At 41.4% G+C, this 22,516-nt stretch overlaps 2 protein-coding genes and 1 long non-coding RNA gene across 6 annotated transcripts in view; 1 reads left to right on the forward strand and 2 right to left on the reverse strand.

Moving 5' to 3' along the window:
- Window positions 1-1,134: 1,134 nt before the first annotated feature.
- sting1 (stimulator of interferon response cGAMP interactor 1) lies at window positions 1,135-13,457 on the reverse strand. Of its 2 annotated transcripts, none has more exons than XM_076103909.1 (8): window positions 13,329-13,457; window positions 11,773-11,879; window positions 8,928-9,154; window positions 7,984-8,176; window positions 4,458-4,566; window positions 3,922-4,157; window positions 2,072-2,258; window positions 1,135-1,572 (listed from the first exon to the last, which is right to left on the reverse strand). In XM_076103909.1, the coding sequence occupies exons 2-8, from the start codon at window positions 11,773-11,775 to the stop codon at window positions 1,292-1,294; spliced, it is 1,236 nt and encodes a 411-aa protein (XP_075960024.1). In that variant the 5' UTR covers window positions 11,776-11,879; window positions 13,329-13,457; the 3' UTR covers window positions 1,135-1,291. The 2 variants fall into 2 exon arrangements, with proteins under 2 accessions (XP_075960024.1, XP_075960026.1); XM_076103911.1 differs by lacking the exon at window positions 13,329-13,457 and adding an exon at window positions 9,434-9,525 and having other exon boundaries at window positions 11,773-12,263.
- Window positions 11,008-22,513, forward strand: LOC142963193 (uncharacterized). 2 transcript variants are annotated; one of them, XR_012957404.1, is made up of 2 exons: window positions 11,008-17,189; window positions 20,647-22,513. It is a non-coding gene; the product is annotated as an uncharacterized LOC142963193 (long non-coding RNA). The 2 variants fall into 2 exon arrangements; XR_012957405.1 differs by having other exon boundaries at window positions 20,650-22,513.
- Window positions 14,739-22,516, reverse strand: part of ppp3cb (protein phosphatase 3, catalytic subunit, beta isozyme) — a 32,007-nt gene continuing 24,229 nt past the window's right edge. The window contains exons 10-14 of one of the 2 annotated variants that reach the window (XM_076103907.1): window positions 21,554-21,631; window positions 21,294-21,378; window positions 20,891-20,988; window positions 19,872-19,919; window positions 14,739-17,177 (exon numbers count right to left, since the gene is read on the reverse strand). In XM_076103907.1, coding sequence (XP_075960022.1) covers window positions 16,999-17,177; window positions 19,872-19,919; window positions 20,891-20,988; window positions 21,294-21,378; window positions 21,554-21,631 — 488 coding nt within the window. In that variant the 3' untranslated portion in view covers window positions 14,739-16,998. The remainder of the gene's footprint in view (window positions 17,178-19,871; window positions 19,920-20,890; window positions 20,989-21,293; window positions 21,379-21,553; window positions 21,632-22,516) is intronic. The other variant, XM_076103908.1, reaches the window with a different exon arrangement.

Raw genomic sequence — 22,516 nt, forward strand, 5'->3', positions numbered from 1 at the left:
TTTAACTGAAGGCTTGCGAGTTGCTTGAAAGTAGCTGTGTCTGAAATTTGTTCAGATCGTGTTAAACTGTATAAAGTCAATACATGCGGCATATTACAGCTTCTGTAGTCCGGAGCGAAGCAAATTAACTGCGGAATATTGAATATCCATTGAATTCCCATATAGCAACTTTTTGACTTGTCACCACTTCAAACCAAGTCTACTTGTGGCCCCTCAACACAGGTCATGGCCTGTGTGGATACGAGTCATCAGCAGGAAGGTTAAAACTGCGCTCCATGGTTTGATTTCTATTTTGTCTTTATTTGCATATGCTACATTTGCACGTCATAAATCACATGTTTGGATCGAATGACTGCTCTGTAAACATACTGTATCTGATGCAACCTCACCAGTTTCAGCTGCAACGCTGCTGTCAGGCGGTGTGTCTGTTTGTGTGTGTGTGTGTGTGTGTGTGTGTGTGTGCTCATGTGAGACGCAGATAAGCAGGTGTGGTGTCAGGTTTCTTGTAACTTTTGTTTATACAATCATAAAACCTTTCTCTTCCTCCGTTCTCTCTCTGTCAGTGCTCTCCTGCCCTAAATCTATCTGTGCTTTTACTGCTTCAACTCATTTATTACCTTTGCATAATTTGTGGCAATATTTGCATGAATTCAAATATTTATTATACACAAAACATTTGCATCTTAACCCTCCTTCTGTCCCCATCGCTTTAAAAGATCCTTGTTGTGATATTAAAAGGTGAACTGCAGACATCTTTTCATCGCTAAATGCTGACCGTCCTTTGAGTCTGAGACTATTGAATGGACCAACTGGTAGCAGCAGCAGGACTAGTGGACACCACCTTCTGGAAGGAGGATAACAAACTCTCTTCCAAACTAAACCCTCAGGGTGTCTCCACTACACACACACTGTTTGAATCTCAGTGCCGCAGCCTGATCCATTCATCCGTTTACAAGCATTTATAGAAAGATAAGTCAACACATATTGTGATGGTTTTCACAATTGTTATCGATGTTGATCAAAATGATAATACATTGTGTGTACCTCCTGTCACTGGTCATAGCAGCTCCCCAGAGTCTCCGGTAGCTCACCAAACAAATGAAATATAGAAAAGATCAAATAAACTCAAACAAATAAAGCAAATATTTGCATTTATTTAATATCTATGAATTCAGACACAGTCAGTTTATAATTTTCGTATCGCTAATCTATCAGCTGGGTATGTAACAAGAATATAACAGTGTGTGTACATGCGTGTGTGTGTTTACGTTATATATGCCTGAGCATGTGTTTATATTTGTCCTCGGTAGTGGTCGGTGTTCTCTACAGGTTCCTTCAGAGGCTGAGGTTTATCCAGGCTGAACATCAGCGTAGGCTCCCTGCTCATTGGCTCAGGGTATCTATAGTTACCACCTATGGGTGGAGCAGTTGGCATGGCGCCCGATGTTCTTGCCAGGGGGTGCGCCATCTCCTGTTGAGGAGGCGGGGTGAGGCAGAACTCCTCTCTCTCCTGCTGCTGCAGGTGTCTGAGGATGGCTTTGGACAGGAGGCGAGGGTCGTCCTCGTCTTCATCTAGAAGAAGAAGAGGACACGATCTATGGCCGGTTTCAGCATCTAATCATTTTCGTTGTCTCACTCCTTTTCAAAAGTCCACGTGAAGACGGTACTGATCTCACACTTCTGTTAAAAATCCCATTGGGATTGAGTTTCTTACTGCCAGTGCAAAGATGAAAGGTTCACACGAGGCCAGAGACAACTGGACCAAAGCCAGAAAAGTAATGGATACTCTGACCTCCGTCCGTCATTTCAGTCACACACTGTGCAGCATAATGTGTGTGTGTGTGTGTGTGTGTGTGTGTGTGTGTGTGTGTGTGTGTATCAACAAAACCTTTTCTAAAAAACACAGACACAGCAAAATAATCGATAAATACGCAAATCCTGATTGTCAATCCTTGTGGGGAAGCGGATGAGCTAAAAGCTGAAATCACCCTAAAAGCAGTCTGTCTCATGCCGCCAGGTATGTGTAAAGTTAACTCACACACACAGACACACACTTGGCTTGTCTTCCTACCATTAAGCAGGATGAGTTTGTAGCGGTTGCGACACTCCAGCGAGTGCTCCAGTATTTCCTGCAGGGTCCTGTAGAAGAGCAGGACCTGCTGTCGGCGCTCAGGCTCCCCGAAACCAGCGCTGCTCTCCTGGGACATGCTGTGCAGCGTCAGCAGAGGCGTTGCATACTCCACCACACACTGATGGGCCTGTTTACACACACACACACACACACACACACACACACGCGCAGACACTGAGAGATAGATACATTACATGGACAAATAATCCTTTAAAAGCTTGTGGAACTCTGGCACCAGAAAGGTTTGATTGCCATGTTTTACATGTAGATGGTGCTGTTACTACGCTTTACTAAAGCAGATCTCCACTGGTGAGTTCTCAGGTTTAACCAGCAGGTGGTGCTCATGCTGTGCTGTGGAAGGCAAACAGCATGCTGGAGGTGATTTACTATTCTCCGTTGCTTGTTTTCTGTTTTTGGATTTCAAAGTACAAACTGTCTGTGTTGAAAAGTCTCAGATTTATGTTTTAGACAATAGGTCAAAAAAGTCTTATTCGGTGTTATGTTTAGAGTGGAAATAAATTCTAATCAATTAAATTGATCAATACATTAGTACAGCAGTCAGGGTTTAGTAACTTATATTAGTTTACACATCAGGCTCAGACCATTTCCCTCAACTTTCAAAAGTCACATAGTCTCACTTTATAGTATTGAAAGTAGTGATAGGCTACGTGTTATCTACGTCATTATATATTCTTGCCAAACACCAAACTCTTACTGTTTAAAACACTTTCCTACACTTTCGTCTCACACACGGACTCATGAGACTGTAATGACGGAAATATTTAAAATAGTAAGATTTGATATATTTAAACCTGGCCTACATTTTGTTCTATTCATCAAGGGTTTAATACGTCTTCAGATTCTCCATTCACCGCGGAGGAACGCGAGAAAAACAGAGTTTTCTTCAAGAATTCAAGTTAACACTCGGTGAGTGATTTATATCCAAATAGTCATTTCGTGAGTGAAGCATTCCTTATAGCACAGTGCTATTTACAGGGGTCAAAGGTCAAACATTCATCATCACCTTATTCTGTGTGGTGACTGCAACTGTAAAACACAGCCATAACACCATTCTGGCAATCACTTTGATATAATTGGTGGCTATTTCCGGTCTCACTTGAAACTCAGACGGCTTTCATGCGTCCCAAACTTCCTTTCCCCCGACTAAACTACAGAGGTGGTTTTGAGTACAATCGCTCTTAGATTTGCCACATCAAACATGTTGAATATGGAGCACATTGACGCGCTACCATGAAATATTGAAGAAAATATACAGAAACAGCCCCTTGAGTCTGTCACTTTACTGTGACTCTCTCTCTCTCTCTCTCTCTCTCTCGCTCTGTCGCATTTTTGCTGTGCAGGCTTTACAAATCTGATCAAAGGAGAAGATGTCGGCACGCTATGTCTTTCAACTCACACTGGCAATAAGGAGACAGACACCGAGTCGGAGCTCAGTGGCATTCACACTGCAGGTTCTCTGATTACCTCACTTCATTTCGTGCTGTGCACCTGAGAGACATTTCTGAATATAATCTGATTATTGATTATCTGCTTAAAATGTAAAAGGGTACCTTCATCAGTTTGCAACTCAATTTAAGATCTATAGCGTAAAATAGTAAAAGTATACAGATCTGTCTGTTTCTTTTTCCTTTCCCTTTTACCCAAATGCATGATGGGATATTTGTTTATATTTGTTTGACTCTTAAAACTACAGAGAATGGATGATTGGTATACAGCTATTATTTAATGTGTGTAAGCACATCAGTGTCATTCTGTAACTATTGCTTTACCTCCCCATGCTCGTCCAATACGCTGTAGACGCTGTGCTTGTAGACCCGCCCCTGGACGCCTGCCCTGTCTATCTCGTTGTTGGGCAGGTTGGCATAGAATTGGATGTGGTCGTCCTCTTCCTCCAGCTTGTGAGAAATGTTGGCGTTGAGAGGTATGAGGATGAGGAGCTTCCTGGAGCCACGACCACAGAAGGCCTTATGGGTTTCACGAAATGCTTTGATGGAGTCCTCTAAACCTGAAGGGACACACACACACACACACACACACATTCATTCAGATCTCTAGAATCACTAGAATGCGGTGCAAGATGCGTTATTATGTCCCTATAAACCACAAAGGACAGAGAATACAACTCAAGTATCCCCTAAAATGAATATTTGAGGATTGTGTGGCACAAGTGACGGCTCATCTTAAAAACAGGCAGAGACCGTATATACATTTAAATTGATTATATTGTACAAGTACCACGAACTGGTATACAAATGATCGAGTGTAATCACAAACATAAGGAGGTGTGTGTTTTGATGTTACTGACGTGGCAGCACCAGTCGCAGGTAGCCCAGGTAGAAGGACCAGGCCAGGCCGTGGGCCACGTTCATCTTCCTGACCTCGCAGATGTCAGACACCTCCACCTCCGACGGACCCTGCACACCAACCACAGAAACAGCCAGGAGGACGTCAATACACCTCAGCTCTGCTCAGGAGCTGCCTCAGGAAAGGGCATCCTTGCACCCCTGCTGCCCTTTCCTATGTAATTAGGATTACGTAATCAGATTACAAAAAAAGCATCTATGATCAGCCCCGATTAGATTATTAAAAGATATTATATATAATATATGACATTATATAGTTACATTAAAAGGATTCCAGCATGTCTTTGTCTTTGGCAATGATTGATAATTCATGATTGATTTTAACAATTCTAAATGTTCTAAATAAAAACGTTCCACTGTATATAAAAGTAAGTTGTTTCTCTCAGGTTGCCTGTTTGTTAATGGCGACTTAACTAATATTGTTTTTAGTTTTTATTCCCTTTAATTCACATTGAAAATGGACGATGACAATTTTGAGTAAATGCTCCTCTCGAGTTACACGAGCAAAGTCCTCCATGTGGACTTTGATTAAAGGACATACATCTGAGAAACAGCATCCCACATGTAGAACACACATAGCACACCTGTAGTTTGTGCCAGTACTGTTTTTGTGACGGTCATTTGATTTGACAAATTGTAAATGTTAAATATGCTAACTGCATTTTATTTGCATTGAAAATGTTTTGATGTGTTTGTGGATCTTTGTGGTTGTGTCCAATTATTCATTTGTTTACCCTATAAACTGCAATAATGTTTTGTTTTGAAGTAATCCAGAAGTATTCAGATTAGATAACTTCTTCTTTTGTATTATTAATTGCCATATAATTTGAATTCAGTAACTTGACCCAACTCTGTGTGGGCAGAATATATTGATATATAATTCTACAGGAGATACCCCCAGACTTGAGCTGGATTTTAATCTATAATGCCGGTAGTTTCTCTCATGAGTCTGAGGGAACGGTGCACTTTCTTCAGAAGTATACAGCGATTCTTTGAGGACAGTGTTACGGTCATTGTTGCTGATGAAGACATATTTGGAGCCTATTTTTACTCCAGAAATGCCACATCAATTACAATCAACTGATGCTTGAGGAAGTGTTCTTACTTAGGGACTGTTCTGTCTCAAGTGTAGTGCTCTTATGTTAAAACGGGGCTATTTGTCACTTCTACCACGGCGCTCTGAGCTGTAACAATATATAAGCTCTCAATTGATAACTGTTGTAATAAAATCAATGATCTAAATTAATCAGGATTGTGAAAAGAGAGAGAAAATCTGATTACGTGATCCTGATTACATGTGATCCGTTACTACCCGACCCTGGTGTTAGCTGGCTTTCGGAGGGCTGTGTTGGGTGAGTGGTAGAGGTGTTCGGTACATGTACGTACAAATCTTTAACACTCTAACCTTAAACTGAGTACTGAATCACCACCGTGTCACTGAAAGGATCAGTAGCTTTCAGCCGTGGAGCTCTCTGGAGTACTTTAGTTCCCTATTGAAAGAAAACCAAAACCTATCATGATGTGATAACTGTTAAAAATAGTTGTCTGCTTAGCTATAACCCTCATAAACAGTGCCTGTATATGTGGTCTGTTTTTTTACTGAACTGAACATCACTGCTGCCAGCAACCGACGGGACTTATTGATGCACTGAAGTGAATTTAAACAGTGAAGCTTAGAAAAAGAAAAAATCATTATCACTGGCTACAACTCTTTGAACTGAACTTCTGAAAGCCGCTGGAGTCAGTAAAGTGAATTGTAGTCTCCACCTCTGGTGTGTGGGTGCAGGTAAACAGGAAGGCAGTTTAAATGAACATTAGGATACCCACATCAGGGCCGATGATAGGTCAAAACATAAGTTCACATAATTACTGGGCCTCCGTAGGAGTGCTCACCTGACTTGTTTATGGATAAATGACTCGATAGCGAAGCTCCGTATGTGAGCGACATCTGAGACGAGGTGTTGTACAAATGCCGGTCTCTCACTTTTGACTGTGTGTGACAGTATTGAACGTTCACCTTCTCAAAACTCTCTTTGATTTTTTTTTTTTTTTGAATGCCACATCAGAGACTTTTTTATTCTGGGACCGCGGCTTTGAGAGCACTTGTTTGCAATTGCGCATTAATGTGATTAACCAATGATTTAACTTGCAAGCTAGGACCACTGATTCGCCAAACCTGCTTGCTTGCAGTCTCTGTTCCACCACAGTCCCCGACGCTGGTCTCATGATTCATTTTGTTTCTAAAGATAGATTTGATTTTGTAGCGAGTAACGAAGGTTTCAGGGGAAATGTATCGGAGGCAAAGTATCAGTTTTCTTTGCAAAATGTAGTGAAGTAAAAGTAAAAGTAAACAGAAATATAAGTAGTAAAGTAAAGTACAGATATCCAAAAAAATGACTTAAGTACAGTAACGAAGTATTTCTACTTCGTTACTGTACACCACTGCTGAGTACTGAATCACCACCGTGTCACTGAAAGGATCAGTAGCTTTCAGCCGTGGAGCTCTCTGGAGTACTTTAGTTCCCTATTGAAAGAAAACCAAAACCTATCATGATGTGATAACTGTTAAAAATAGTTGTCTGCTTAGCTATAACCCTCATAAACAGTGCCTGTATATGAGGTCTGTTTTTTTTACTGAACTGAACATCACTGCTGCCAGCAACCGACAGGACTTATTGATGCACTGAAGTGAATTTAAACAGTGAAGCTTAGAAAAAGAAAAAATCATTATCACTGGCTACAACTCTTTGAACTGAACTTCTGAAAGCCGCTGGAGTCAGTAAAGTGAATTGTAGTCTCCACCTCTGGTGTGTGGGTGCAGGTAAACAGGAAGGCAGTTTAAATGAACATTAGGATACCCACTTCAGGGCCGATGATAGGTCAAAACATAAGTACACATAATTACTGGGCCTCCGTAGGAGTGCTCACCTGACTTGTTTATGGATAAATGACTCGATAGCGAAGCTCCGTATGTGAGCGACATCTGAGACGAGGTGTTGTACAAATGCCGGTCTCTCACTTCTGACTGTGTGACAGTATTGAACGTTCACCTTCTCAAAACTCTCTTTGATTTTTTTATTTTTTTTGAATGCCACATCAGAGACTTTTTTATTCTGGGACTTTTTTATTTCTGCAGTGAGACAGAAACTGACACCGACACTGCTAAATTAGTTACATAGAGTATTTTTTTGTAACACTGTCCTGAAATCGGTTTCTAGTAGTTGCTAAAGTGTTTGCACTAACAAGGTTAAGATGCCCCAGATGTCTACTCCTTAAGTACATTAAGAGATGTTTACATGCTAATTATAAGGGCTCAAACTGTGTTTTTGTATGTTGTGGCCTGTTCGCTGAAAATGACTTCACTATGAATTCCTAAAACATGCTGTTAAAGATCTTTCAGTGTAGAGGAAGAGAAATACCCCAGATGAACAAAGACAGTGGTGTTTGTGTGTCTGGTGTGGACCTCACCAGGACTCCCAGGCTTTTGAACAGAGCGTAAAGGACCGAGGTCAGGATGAGGAGTTTCCAGCATTGGCCTTTGTGTGGCAGAGGATGTCCGGCCAGGTAGAGCAGCAGGCCTGCCAGCCCAGCAGCCAGCAGGGTCTTTCCCCCAAAACCACAGGCTGGCAGCACGTGGCTCAGCAGCCTCCGGCCTCTATACCTGGTAAAGACAGGGAGGATACTGTTGACCCCGTTACCGTGTCTCAGTTTAGCATTTTAACATCAGTGAAACATTTCATTTATTTAGAGAGGATGAAATGATATATTAAAACATACTGTTACTGAGATCAATCTTGACATCGGTAGTGTACAGTGGGATTTTTAAAGTTTTTCACCAAAAACAGCTGCATACTGTGGCTGGAAATGGTGCTAATGAGAGTGTTGAACATAAAAAACAGTAAAGCTGCGTGCTGTAAAACCAAAACACTGAGCTGAAAGACAGTCAAACACTCTGTAGAGCTGGAGGGGAGCTGCAGTCAGGTGATGATACTCTGTGGGTTCGTCACTATGAGGGACGTCTTTTACATTACAGTCATTTGATGCACAGCAGCTGGATTCTCACGATGTCACGGGATAATGTTAAGATCCGGGGTCACATATCACACGAAGGTCCATCTTGTCTGATTGAGTAATGCGTTTTGTTTGAAAGCCAGAGGGCTTGATCCAATCACCTAAAAAGTACTTTTTGTAAGTGTCAGCCTTTTTCCAAACAATTCCAATGCGTGTCAGGTTAACTTCTATGAAAGGTGTATAATACGAGAAGCGCTATTGGTCGGGACGGCGTAATCAGCTGTGACTGCTATATGAGAGCAATACAGAGCGGCTGACATGTACGACCGTTATTTATTCTAAATGTTAATAAAAACACACTAAAACACGCACAACTGATGGACCAAACCGTTTTTTCTCACCTGGTATTTGAATGGTGCAACATCTCCTCTGCCAGCAGACAGAGCCCGTGCAGCAGAGGGCCGAGGGTCAGGATGAGGATTGCCATGGCAACCCATCCAAACAACCTTTCAGGAGACAGAAACACGACGCCTCCCGTCGTCATGGCAGCCAGCGCCACAGCACACACCTTGGGCAAAGTCCCTCGAGGCCGAGGGATGAGAGCGTCCTGGTCCTGGAGGCGAAGCATCTGTGAGGGGTTCAGTCACCCAGCGTCAGAGAGCACTTTTCATGAAACCAGATGTGTCTATCTCTCAGTGCAAAGGGCCAGTTCACTCAGAACGCTGTTCAATGAAGTCTAAACTATGTTGTAAGTAAGTGAGAGAAATTTACTGTAAACCTTTCTAGCAACGAAATATGCTCACGACAGTCAATAAATAAAAACAAAGCAAGGAGGAAGTCTGAATTGCACTGGGCTTCTCTACTCTCTGTGGACTGAAACTTGTGGTGGGAAATATACGGTGCGCACCTGGCTCAGTCCCAGCAACCTGTTTTTCCCCCATCATCTCTTAATAGACACACAGATGCTGTGCAATAGGAGAGGGGTGTGGCCAGATTAGTCTGAAAAATTACACAAAGGTTCAATGTAGTAAAGAGAAATGTGATTCTACCTTTGAAAGGCTTTCCTACTTGGAAACCAACCCTCTAGAGCAGGGGTGTCAAACTCATTTTCACTCCGGGCCACATCAGCATCATGGTTTCCCTCAAAGGGCCTGTTGTAACTGTAAGACTGTATAACTGTAACTACTCCTAACATATTGTTAAATAACTGTCTCTGCTTTTGATTATTGTTTATTCAAGTGTAAAAATATTGTACATGCAGTTATATTCATGTAAAATATATTTAAGCACATTTCTGTTATTATAACATAAATAATTTTAATTTAGGGTTAAGAAACCCACATTACTCTATCAAAGATCAAACTGTTAAAGAAAATAACAAAGATAAATATCATCAAACACAAGTTATTACATTAACTTTGTTCAAAGCTATTTTTGTCACCTCTCTGCATCACTAATGTCCCGCCCTGCCGTCGTCCCGTGCATGGCAGCTACATCCGAGAGCTCCTCACTGAGATCAGGTCTGCCTTGAGCCTCTTACAAACATTGATAGATGATGTATCTCGTCTCTTAGCTAGCTGTGTTGTTAGATTGCTGCTAGTTCCTGAACTCGGTCTGCGATGGTGTTTCTTCACAAACTGACATTTGTAAAAATCTGTATCTGGTCGGAGCTCACCTGCTCACATACCTTTAGCAGCACTGGGCTGTAGCTTCTGTAAATATATTCTGCTGTGATTGCACTCTGCCTTTTAATTCTTGGATAATTTGATGTTTTTCTTGGAGGCTAAATTTAGCTCCGTGTTTGGTGTCAAAATGTCGACGTGAATAGTATCTTTCATCACCAACACGCATCATAACACAGAAGACAGACCCGTTTTTCTCCTTGAAGCACAGACATGTATTCGCTTTCCCATCTTAAATTACATCTTCTTCCCTCTGCATCAATTTTTCTCTTCGTGGACATTTTGGGATTATTTGTCGATCTTTTTCAACTCAATCACTTGTTGGAAAACCGCTTTACCTCTCCTGTCCACCTGTTGTGATAGTTTTAATGTCAGTACACAGACAACATGCTATCTCATAATTTCAACTTTCTATCTCATAATTTCAACTTTCTATCTCATAATTTCAACTTTCTATCTCATAATTTCAACTTTCTATCTCATAATTTCAACTTTCTATCTCATAATTTCGACCATGGGGATACTTTTATTTTCAAGTCTAACTTTTAATTTTTTTTCCAAAATTAAAAAAACAAAACTTTTTTTTGTTTTGCTGGCGGATTCGCGGGCCACATAAAATGACGTGGCGGGCCGGATTCGGCCCGCGGGCCTTGAGTTTGACACCTGTGCTCTCGAGTCTGACTGCCTGTATTTGCATGTGTATACATGTTCTTAACATATTCTCTCTCTCTCGCTCTCTCTCTCTCTCTCTCTCTCTCTCTCCCCCCCCCTCTCTCTCTCTCTCTCTCTCTCTCCCCCCCCCCCCCCTCTCTCTCTCTCTCTCTCTCTCTGTTTAATTCTCCTATTTGTGTGAATGATTTACATAAGATTGCTGCTTGTGTATTTGTGTAGCCTCTCCTCGTCTCAGGTTATATGACGGAGAGGAGGTTGTGTTTGGCGAATGTTCACATTATATGTATGAATTTTGTCATATGGATTGTCTATATTGTAATTTAATTGTGTTGGTCTATTCTGTACGCACAACATATATTGCAGGTCTGTTCGTCCTGAGATAGTGATCCCTTCTCAGTTGCTCGTCCTGAGGTTTCTTCAATTTTTGGACCCGTTAAAGGGGTTTGTTAAGGTAGGTTTTCCTTATCCAATTCAAGGGTGGAAAAGGACAGAGGCAGATTGTAAAGGCCCCTGAGGTAAATCTGTGATTCGGGGTTAAATTGACTTTTAGAAGATCATCAGTGTGTCCTTTTTCTTTTTCTAAAACCAGACAATCTGCTTATGCTTACTTTTTTTGGATACAATTTATACAAAAGCTGTATTAACTCGATGTGTGTTCTCTGCCTATCAATGGTCAGTTAGACAGTTACACTCCCAAGTAATTAAATCCGTTCAAAGAGCATTCCAGTATAACCACGAATGAGGATGAGACAGTTTAATACGAAGCAGTGAGGTTTCCAGAAAGTTCGTATTTTACCACAAACATGTTGATCTCTGTCAGTGATGATGCCTAATTTCCATCCAAAGTGCATTTTAAAACTAGACAAGAGAATGAATGTATGAAGGGACTCACCATGGTGTGTTAGCTGTGATCCAGATAAGAGAGATCTCCTTTGTCTAATGTTCTCCTTCTGCCTCTCCTCTCTCTCCGCTCCCTTTAGTCATCATCCAACACTTTCACTTTCGATTAAAGTTAAATTACCCAAAGATCTCGGTAAAGAGAGGGAGTGGGAGGAGGCAGAGATTAGAGGAAATGCTCATGAAAGAGGAAGTACTCAATATGCAACTATTAATATTTTTGTAATCAAAATGGATTGTTTAACTTTCAATTCTTTCACAATATAAGGTGCAGATATTTTTCCAGCTGTCTTTGGTGAGCCATTTGGATATGAAAGTGAAAACCAGCAATACACAGATGGGGGAAATGAGTAAAAAAAACAGGAATGATTCAATTAAATTGAGGTCATGACTTATGACCGGTGCACATCCATTGGTAAATTGTGGCCTCATTTTAAAGTTATGTATTTCTTTATCTCTACGGCCACTCCCAGACGCCGTGATGGACAGCACCCGCAATTTCCGCTGGTTTCAATTTATTTTAAACTGTATATTGTTTTAACACCTTTTTATATATTTATATTATAAATATATATTTTAATAAATATATATATATATATATACAATATTATTTATAGATATATTTATTAAGTGTTTATCGTAACAATATTTATTTCATACAATTTAACTAATGTTTAGGTCGGTTTGCATACCTACACGCTACAACAGGATAAGCTGGACATCCATCACTTTTAGATAGCGCTAGATAACATGATCCATTTAACTGTTTGTAAAATTAACAAACATTATTTTGCGTTTTTTCACCATTTGTCCATTACTTCTATATAGATGTTTTTTTAGCAAACAATTTCAACAGTTCATCCATTTACTACTTTTAGATCATTTGAACTGTTTTGACATCAAGTTAATTCTTTAGCAAGCTAACTGTTTCAACTTCTCTGAACACTCTTGCAAACTAGGCTAACGTCGGTTTTGATGCATTCTCGACTGCAACACATGACGTTCATAACAGCTGACTCCATAATTGTAATTCCTATTTTTACACTTAATTAAGCCATTCCACAAGCTTTCCAAGTACCCCCTTGCAAATGCAAAGGTCAAGTATCCCTGGTCGACCTCTAGGCTAACATTACCACACTGAGAGTACATCCACACCACTCCGTTTCTGAACGTAAACGGAGTTTTCAAACAAAAACGAACTCCGTCCAAACAGCGTTTCAGCATCGTTTTCTAAATGATCTCCTTCCAGACTAACACGCCTGAAAACGAATATCACGTGACTCTTGACGTACACTGGGCATGTGCGTGGGTGTCGATGTAAACAGGAAGTAGATTGGTTGCTTAGTTTTAAAAAATACGACAGAGTAATAAAGCAGTCTTTAATAATGAAAGGTCGTGTTTGATACTTAAGATCTTCTTTTAGAAGTTTTATTTTTCAGACTTAGTTATGGCGCTGCAGGTCGTTCTCTCTCTCTCTCTCTCTCTCTCTCTCTCTCTCTCTCTCTCTCTCTCTCTCTCACATATCAAATTTACTTTAAAATCAACACTTACACGTAACAGTTTGCTAGATTATAGGTCCATAAATGTGGTCAACACACGTCTCTCACTCGTTTCCTCCATGTTGTTGTCTGTTCTGCTGGTGGCTTAACTATCTGTCCTACTGAAGAGCATTTACTGCTAACCGCGACTTCAGACGGCCGCTCTGTAGGTCTGATAACGCCACTGGACACGCCCGTCACTAATCGCTCCATTAACAGCTGCTTCCTCCGTAATACTGCAGACTTTTACTGAACAGCAGCTGCTAGTAAAGACAAGGTCAGCATCGCCTGTAATCAGTTGTCCATGTTAAATTAACCTGGTAGTCGATCGGTATTCAATGTTGTCGTTTGTGAGCTTCCGGGTAAGGGTCACGTGATAGACATGTGACGAATAAGGACGCGTCATGACTGCTAAGAACCAATCAAGTAGAGAACGCGGGTGTGGGCGTCATCGTTTCTAAACTTATCCGGTTTCGGCCGTCCACACGAAAACGCAACCCCGGAGTTTTCAAACTCATCCGACCTCGGGAGCGTTTTCAAACTTATCCCTTTACAATGCTCTAAAACTCCGGCGTAGTGTGGACGCTCAGTGTAAACGTAGCAAAACATATGCGTTTTCAAATGGAAACGGAGTAATGTGGACATGGAGGACACCCCTTCTTATATACCTATGGAGGACACAGAGGTCATGTCCTTAGGTCTCTGGCCATGTGAGACTATGTCCGTGGTAATATTTTGGCCGGTAAAAAAAGACATGAAGAGGAGCTTACAATTATACTATTACACACATATTACTTGACTGTTTTTTTTAAAGGTTATTTGATCATTTTTAGACTTGATTTAATAGATGCAAGAAAAATCTGATACGTTCAAGATGAATTCTGTATTATTAACCAGAATTTGCATATACCTGTAAGGAGATACAATTTACAGAAAATATAAATAACTCAATAAAATGTGAACTTTTGTGATTTAGTTTTTTATTTCTATTTTACATATTTTGGCTAATGGCTAGTCGAACATGTTCTTGGTTCCATGGGGTTATGCTGGGGGGTTTTCATCTTAAAACCTCAGTGATTAAAAAAACATACCTTCCACTACGCTACATTGACTCTCACACAGTGAGTTCACTCATCCAACCAGTTTTCTTGTTACGCCCTGTACGGAAGTATTTATTTAGGTACTCATCTGTAGATGTTGCTCAACATATGTGACGCAGCCCAGTTTCACCTCGGTGAAACCACATAATGAAAGAGAAAGTTGCTCCATCTCATCACTGGCTCTTCCAGTAATTACTCTTCTATGTGAAATCTTTTCTATATCAAGTCAAAGCTAAACCAGTTGCAGTGACTGCCTCAGTGTTAAAGGAAGATTGCAAAAGAAAATGTTAGTGGTAACGAAATAAAGGCTCGGTATGCATACCAAAGGTTCATGCATATTTTATTCAAGAGTAAAAAAGTGGATCGTCCCATGGGGCATGCTTACAGTGTTAGTGACTGGGGAGTCAGAACAGAAAGAGAGAGAGAGAGAGAGAGAGAGAGAGAGAGAGAGAGAGAGAGAGAGAGAGAGAGAAAGTTAGAACCGTGGCACAATTTCTATGGCACAGGGTCCCCCAGGGGGGTTCACCTCTCCCAAAGAAGCACAACAAGACCAACCAAGGAGCAACGCAACATGAAGAGCAACCAGCAGAGAGAGAGAGAGAGAGAGAGAGAGAGAGAGAGAGAGAGCTTAAATATTAAGAATAATGTCCATAATAAATAGAATCATAATAATCATAGAATCATAAATATCATCAAATAACAAGAGGAATCATCAAGAATTATGATCAGAGAGAGTACACTTTTTTTTCCTTTAAATTGTGACGGCAACACGCCGGCTCTTCTGTTAAAATGTGTCTTGCTGCTCTTTGCTTTAAACAGCGCACATTTTAACCATGCAATCATGCTTTTGGCTACCTGAATGCCTGTGCCTCTGTATATAGAATGGTCATTCATCAATGCGAGTTTAATATTTGTTTATCGTTATTCATATCAATCGTTAAAAACAACTCCTGTACACCGACGAAGAAGAGAGGAGAGAACGTGGACTTGACACTTTGAATAGAAGCGTACCCTCATTCTGTACAGCGTCGAAAGAAACCGGATACACAGGTTGTGAAAAAGAAAAAACATGAAAAAACAAGAAAATATAACACAAAATGAATACAAAAAATAAGTTAAATTAACATTATGTACAAAATAATTTATTCATTATTCCTCAGTTCATTTATATTAACCAGAAAAACCAAAAGAAAAAAAAATCCTACCATAGTGAAACACAGAGCACAAATATAATCTTCACATTATTATCAAAGAACTTAACTCTGCATGCACTGGTGCGTTAATATAAATGCTTTACAAAGACCTTTTCTTCTGACTTTTTGTTGTTGTTGTGGCTGCTGCCTTAACAAGAAGAATCGGTTTCCCTGTGAAATATTATTTCCTGCTTTTCAGGCCAGAGATTCACGGCCTTCACTGCTGTTTGGTAGCAGCCGGCAACACGGGAAGAAAGGAGGATGTAGAAAGAGAATGAATGGAGCATGACTTCACATTTCAACTCCCCCCGGCTCCCTCTCATACATAAAGCATCGTACGTCCGCTATACTGCATCTTGCATCTTGTGACCGTATATGCATCACATGTGCAATAAAACCTCTCAAGGTAACCTATTTACACGCAACAGGTCGGGATAAACACTCGCTACGGATCTAATCCGGACCCAGTTTCAAGTCTTTCCCGAGAGCTAGCTGGCCTGGGACTAGAGGGTTTCTGGGGGAGATGAGGGAGACCTCCACTTGGCCTGTGGAGGATGGGTACAGTGTAGTGCTACAAAAGCAAACGGGAATCTCCTCCCGAGAAGAAGAGGACAGTGAGGGCTCAGATTAGACTGCAGCTGAGATTATCTCCACACATCTCTCAGCAACAGATACCACACCGCACATCAAAATAAATAAAAAAATCTTGCTGTTGCCTGGCTGATGGTCAGCTTGTGTTTGCAAACGGAAACACATTTTCCAATACAACCGCATTAACATTTACATGTTAAAGCATGTGCCCACAATCAGGCAGGCATATCCGCAACTCTATAAAATCAACCTATCCACTTCCTGTTTCGGGATGCAAACAGGAAAGAGAAGCGTACACGTCTTTAACGCCCCCACCCCTGATTGCCACTCTCACCCCCATCCCCCTTGCGAATACTCGACCCCGCCCGACACAACACACACCACCGACACGTCATACTGACACTGTCAACCCACTGGTGATCCCCAACATACACGGTGAGCAGCAGCTCCTCCTGTTTTGCATGGTGAAGTTTTTTCGTAGCTTCTTTCCTGTTTGTTGTGCAGGTACATGGGAGTTGTAGTTCTTTAAATAGGGCCGAACAGTTCAGTGAAGAGACTCAGCCTTTACATACAGCTGCAGGCAACGGGGATGGGGTAGGTAATCATGTGTGTTTGTGTTTGTGTGATGTTGTCTGTAGCCTATTCAGTGAATGTAATACTTTGTTTGTGTGTGTGTGCGCGTGTGTGGTGCATTTCTGTTGTGTGTATATGCCTATGTACACTTATCTATAAATTCGGTTCCTCATCAGAGTTGTTGTAACTGCAGGTATGTGTCTGGGCATGTGGGAGTGTATGTCCATCACTGGATATTGCTGTTGTTGTCGGTCCCATTGGGCTCTCCCATGTTCATGCGGCCCATCGACAGGCCCACGCTGTTGACGCCTTCGCGTCGCGGAGGCATCCTCTCGTTGATCCGATCCAGGCCTTTGGCCTCCTCGAAACTTCTGATCCGATGCTGCGGAGAGAAGCCTCGGATGGCTGCGGAGACAGGCAGGCGCACACCCACACACAGACACACACAAACAAACATACATACATACGTGCACACAGAGTTAATATTTAACTAGACATTAAGTAGAATCTTGTGTATCCAAACCCCTTGGGAGCTTTGAGGGAAATATTCAGAGCACCGAAATGGATTGAAGATTCCAAAGCACATTTTATTCATTTATGAAATGTGAGTGTGGTGTGCACACATTTCCAAAGCATTCAGTCTGTTTTAATTCAGCTTTTAAGCACTTTCAATTGAGCACACCCGGAAGGACATTTCAGTAGTTTTAGCCCTGATTGAGTTCCTTCAGCAGAGGGAAATTTTGGGTTTGGATGAACAAGGTTCTGTCATATTTGCACATCAACAGGGTTCTTACACAAATATATACACACATCGACAAGTGTTCATCGTCTGAATGCTGAGTTGGGATTAGTTCGTGGCTCACGGTGAACGTGAGAGTCAGTGCGACCTATTGATCCTAGATCAGTAGTCTGAGACACCTGGTACTGAAGACCCTTAAAACCACCTCTGTGGAGAGTTTTTGACAGTCAGAAGTTGGTTTTTAGGGTTACCATTTTCCCATTGTATTTTTTAACCTATAAGTAAAAATGAAAAGGTAAAGACAATAGTCAGGTGTCAGGTTTTCCGTATCTGTCAGGTTGATTCTTTTGAACTTAATGTCTAAGTTGGCCATACTTTTGGTTTGGTTAGATTTGAGCGAATGTGTCACTGTTTTTTGATAATAAGCTTCAACTTTGTCATAATTCCTCTTCCTCAGCGATATTTAATGAATAACATGCTGGTGCATTACAATGTTTTCTTAAAGGGGCACTACACATGCAGGTCAGTTGATGACGTCATCAAGGTTATCTTGGTTTGTACACTACAAATGTTTAAAGGAATAGTTCAACATTTTGGGAAATATGGTTATTTGCAGAGAGATAGATGAGAAGTTTGATACATCCCGCATGTCTCTATGGTAAAGATGAAGCGACCTCCAGCAGGTCGTTAGCTTAGCTTAGCCTTAAGACTGCTAGCCTGGCCTAAAGTCTGCCTCAAGCACTCACAAATAACCACATTGTATCACGTTGGTTTGATCCATAAAAAAACAGAACTGTGGTTTTACGATGTTACATGCTGGAACCACAACTTTACCTCTTTACATTTCTATTTGTGTACAAATTAAACAAACAACGTACAAAATGTCGAACTATTCCATTAGCAGAAGTGTGCATTGTAAAATGGTGGCATTGAGTTTGAAAGACATGGGCGTTTACCAAGCACGAAGGGTCGAACAAAAGGATGCTGTTAGTTACATTAGTAGGATGCAGCTCATTTGTGGAGCTGGACACAAACTAGGGATTAAAACTCTGGAAATGTCCGGCTCTTTTGCTTCAGTTAGACTATTCATTACTGTTGTAATCAGCCTCTTTTGTGTCCCCCTATTTAAGAAAGGGCAATAATATATTGCTGAGGTGCCCCTTTAACTAGTCTAAAAGTCAACCACATAAAAGCAGATAGAGAACAGTTAGTTACCACTTATAATGCTGGTTGTCATAAAAAAATACATTTCACCAAAATGAATAAAACGCAAAGCTTTGAGATCAGCCGAACTGCTAACTGCTCAACTGTACTGATAATGAGTTCTGTCTGAAGAGATCGCTGCCACTTTTGAACATCTGCTACAGTCGTATATTATCTTCTGACACATGCAGCTACTCACAAATATGCCACTGTTTACGCAGCGGCCACCTAACACCTCGCTACAGATCATATCACATAGCAGAAAATACACAATTACCCATCATTTATTTGCATTAACGAACTATGGACTGCAGTTCAGGACAGGAAAAAGGTACAAACACAGAGGACTACAGTTAACAGAAGCGTGCAGAGTAAAGACAAAGTAGTATATGATACACTAAACAAATAGCATGATCACAATCTGTTCAGTAGCACAGAAGAACCTGGCAGATCTGTTCTGGCTTCAATGAGCAGTGTCATCACAGGAGCTAAGTACAGAACCTGTCATCACATGACTGAGGTCCTCTGATAATTTGCTGGTATTTGGTCGAACGCAGAGTTTCACCACGGATGAAGTCTGAAGGATTGGTTCGTAAAATGAATGGAAATATTTCTTTTTCACTTTGCGTTCATTCATAATGATCATCGCAGGTCACTCTGGTTCTGCTTGCAGGGAAACAGATTGGTTGCATGTTTGTATCCTACAGAACTACAGCACCTATGATATTTATACAAAGACTGTAACACACAGTGTCCCTGCCCACTTTCACAAAAACCACCCCTATCCGTAGCCCCACTCTTCTTGTGTGTGTGTGTGTAAGAAAAAGCTGGATGTGGTGTGCCGTGTGTGGGGATGTACATACATGTCTGTGTGTTTGGAGATAAGTGGTGTTTCCTGTGTCCCAAGAGAAGGAAAGAGAAAAGCATGTGGATGCTTCATGTGTTGTAATGTGGTGGCGTCAGCGTGCATCGCTTTTAGGCTTTGCTGTGAGCGCTGATGTGGTTAGAAGAGCTCAGTGGGTAAAAAAAAATCTATGACCTTATGAACATGGGTGGCTGAGTGGCTGCACACATGTGCTTTGCGCGCGCACACACACACGCGCGCGCACACACACACGCGCACACACACACACACAGTGAAATGAGTGGGACTTTACCTTCAGCGTCCTTAACTGTCTCGATGGCTTCAATGGCCTCAATGGTAGCTGAAGGATGGGCAAAGAGAAAAGAAGAAGAGAAAGAAAGGAGGACATGGAGAGAAGATGATGTACAAAGGAAGAAGACGAGCGGAAGTGAAGGCTGAAACATGCTTCTGTGCAGTTGCGCACAAATGTGAATGTAAGAATGACCGTGGTTCAGACAGGAGGCGTCATGATCTCAGTTAAATGTTGTTAAAAACACCGGTTACTTCCGTCCAAAACCAAACAACACATTAAAAAATCAATTGAATCCCCTAAGAACGCTCACAGAGAATGAAGCAGATCAAAGTGTAACTTAGATACATATCAATACAAGTATTTGTATGATGTCATGATGGCATAGAGACTAAGATGCTTCAACTTCTCAAGTTCGAGACCTCCTTTGCACCTCCTTCTCTCCCTCCCCACATTTCCTGTCTGCCTGAGAATAAAAGGAATAAATACCCCGCCCCCCCAAAAAATACACACAGCCCACTGTTGAACACGTTAAAATGATGTGCAATTTGTGTTAGCAGGCACCGATACGAGTGGGTACGCATGACTCAGAGACATGTTTCAGGCTTTAGTCATGTGAGGCCCTCAGAGCAGCACTGAGACTATGGCAGAGGGCACCTGGGGTTAGCTCACACACACACACACACACACACACACACACACCACACACACACGTTGGCTGTCTGTCCTGACTCTCTGTCATTCTCTAACTCTCTTTCTATCTCACACACACAACCAGCAGGCTGTTAGTATCCTCAACGCCGGTGAGGTGGAGTGGGTGAGCGAATCGTTGAGGCAGAGGGATGAAGAGAAGAACAGCAGAAGAGGAAAGAGGGCAGGAGAGAACCGGAGGATGGTCCAAAGAAGATATTCAGACTGTGTCTGTGTCTACTTGTATGTGTGTGTGTGTGTTTTAGTTCTGTTTTTGAAAGTGTGTCCAGGGTTACCTTTGAGTTGTGTGTTTGTGTGTGTTAAACACTCACCGCTCTGCAAGGTCTGCTTGCCTCCAGACAGCACTCCGCTGGGCAGCATGCCCGTAGGGGTCAACCCCTTCAGGGTCAACACGTTCTCGCTCTCCTCCCTAAGAGACAGACAGAGACGGTGTGTGTGTGTGTGTGTGACAGGTGTGTGTGGATAAAAAGACAAAAAATACAGAGAATTACAGACTTTCCCTCATTGTGCACGTGTAAAACACACAAAACGTGCTTGTGGGTTATAACACTGAATGCTGAAAGTGACAATCTGGTGACTTTTAATTAATTTCTGCAAAGGTTAAAGGAAATGCAACATTCATAGCATACTGCGCACACACACACACACACACACACACACACACACACACACACACACACACATATACAGTATGTGAACCAGAACTCAACCCACCGTAGAACGGAGAACATTTTAGCCATCTTCCCTATGGCTCGAATCTTGTTTTTGATCACCTCTTTCCTGGCTGCTGCTGCACTGGCTGGAAAAGCATCATACACAAACTCAATAATGTGATTTCTTGTCATCATCATCATCATCACAAAAAATAAACTTTCAAAATTAGTAATGACTGAAATATGTTTCAGGCATATATTTATTCACACCTACATAGAATGAATCAAATTGCTTTAATGTCAGTGTTGAGCGTCTCTTACCGTCGAAGATCTCCTCTCCGTCGTTCACGAGTTCGTCGTCAGAGCAGATACTCAGGACATTGACCAGCATCTCAGTCACTACAGACACACAGACGCACAAACTTAGCCAAGCTGGGGACGCTTGTTGCGTGTCATTCCCCATCTCTCTCTCCCCTCATTTCCTGTCATCTCTCTGCTGCTGCTGTCCAATTAAGCCATAAGATGCCTCAAATCGGACTAAACTGTGGTTACCCACGAGTCCCTAATCCTGTAAGTAGGGGTTGTACACCTTTTTAAGCCGATCTAATTGCTATTTTTGGAGAATATTATAAAGTGGTACAAGAACCATGTACTGTAAAGTACATTAAAAGGATCTTCCCTTTAAAACTAAGAAATGTATTATCCCTTGTACCGTTTCTCCTTCATCTGTGTTCCACTTGAAGGTGAAACGGACATGATGTTGTGATTTCATCACTGCACAGACCGTGTCAAAGCTCAAGACTGATAAAGTTGTGGCTGACTTGTGCAGCACAGACTCAACTCTTCTGTCTCGTTCAGGAGGTTTTCAAAGTTCATGGCAGGACAAAGATGGACTGAGGATCTAAGATCATTTACATTTACAACAGTCGGCTACATTTAATTTGACGGAAATGTATCATGAATATAATTTGCATTGTTATTACGAAGATGATTTCGATTTTTGCATCAACATCTCTTTGTCTTCATTTATTCTACATGTGTTAACTGATCCATGACAGCTGCTATTTCACTTCACATGAGATGCGAATTGAAATGAGAAGTTCCCCAAACTGCTCAGATTTAAATTTAGCCTAAAGAAGGCGTGTTTTGATCAGCATTTCAACGAGTCTATGACTGGAGCATTTCATTATTACAGTATCACTGAAGACAACTTTGCCTTATGATGTTTTGATTAAAATGCACTCTGTGTGGAAGAGTCTAAATAAAAGATACGTGTGTGCATGT

Source organism: Anarhichas minor, unplaced genomic scaffold (genome assembly GCF_050575085.1).
Source record: "Anarhichas minor isolate MPS153535 unplaced genomic scaffold, ASM5057508v1 ptg000028l, whole genome shotgun sequence".
Taxonomy (NCBI): Eukaryota; Metazoa; Chordata; class Actinopteri; order Perciformes; family Anarhichadidae; genus Anarhichas; species Anarhichas minor.

Bases quoted from the DNA above. Each gene is read 5' to 3' on its own strand.
- sting1 (XM_076103909.1), bottom strand. The intron at 4,158-4,457 runs GTCAGTAACATC...GTGTCCCTTCAG, and splicing joins CCTGCGACTGGTGCTGCCAC to GTTTAGAGGACTCCATCAAA. The intron at 1,573-2,071 runs GTAGGAAGACAA...TTCTTCTTCTAG, and splicing joins CAAACTCATCCTGCTTAATG to ATGAAGACGAGGACGACCCT.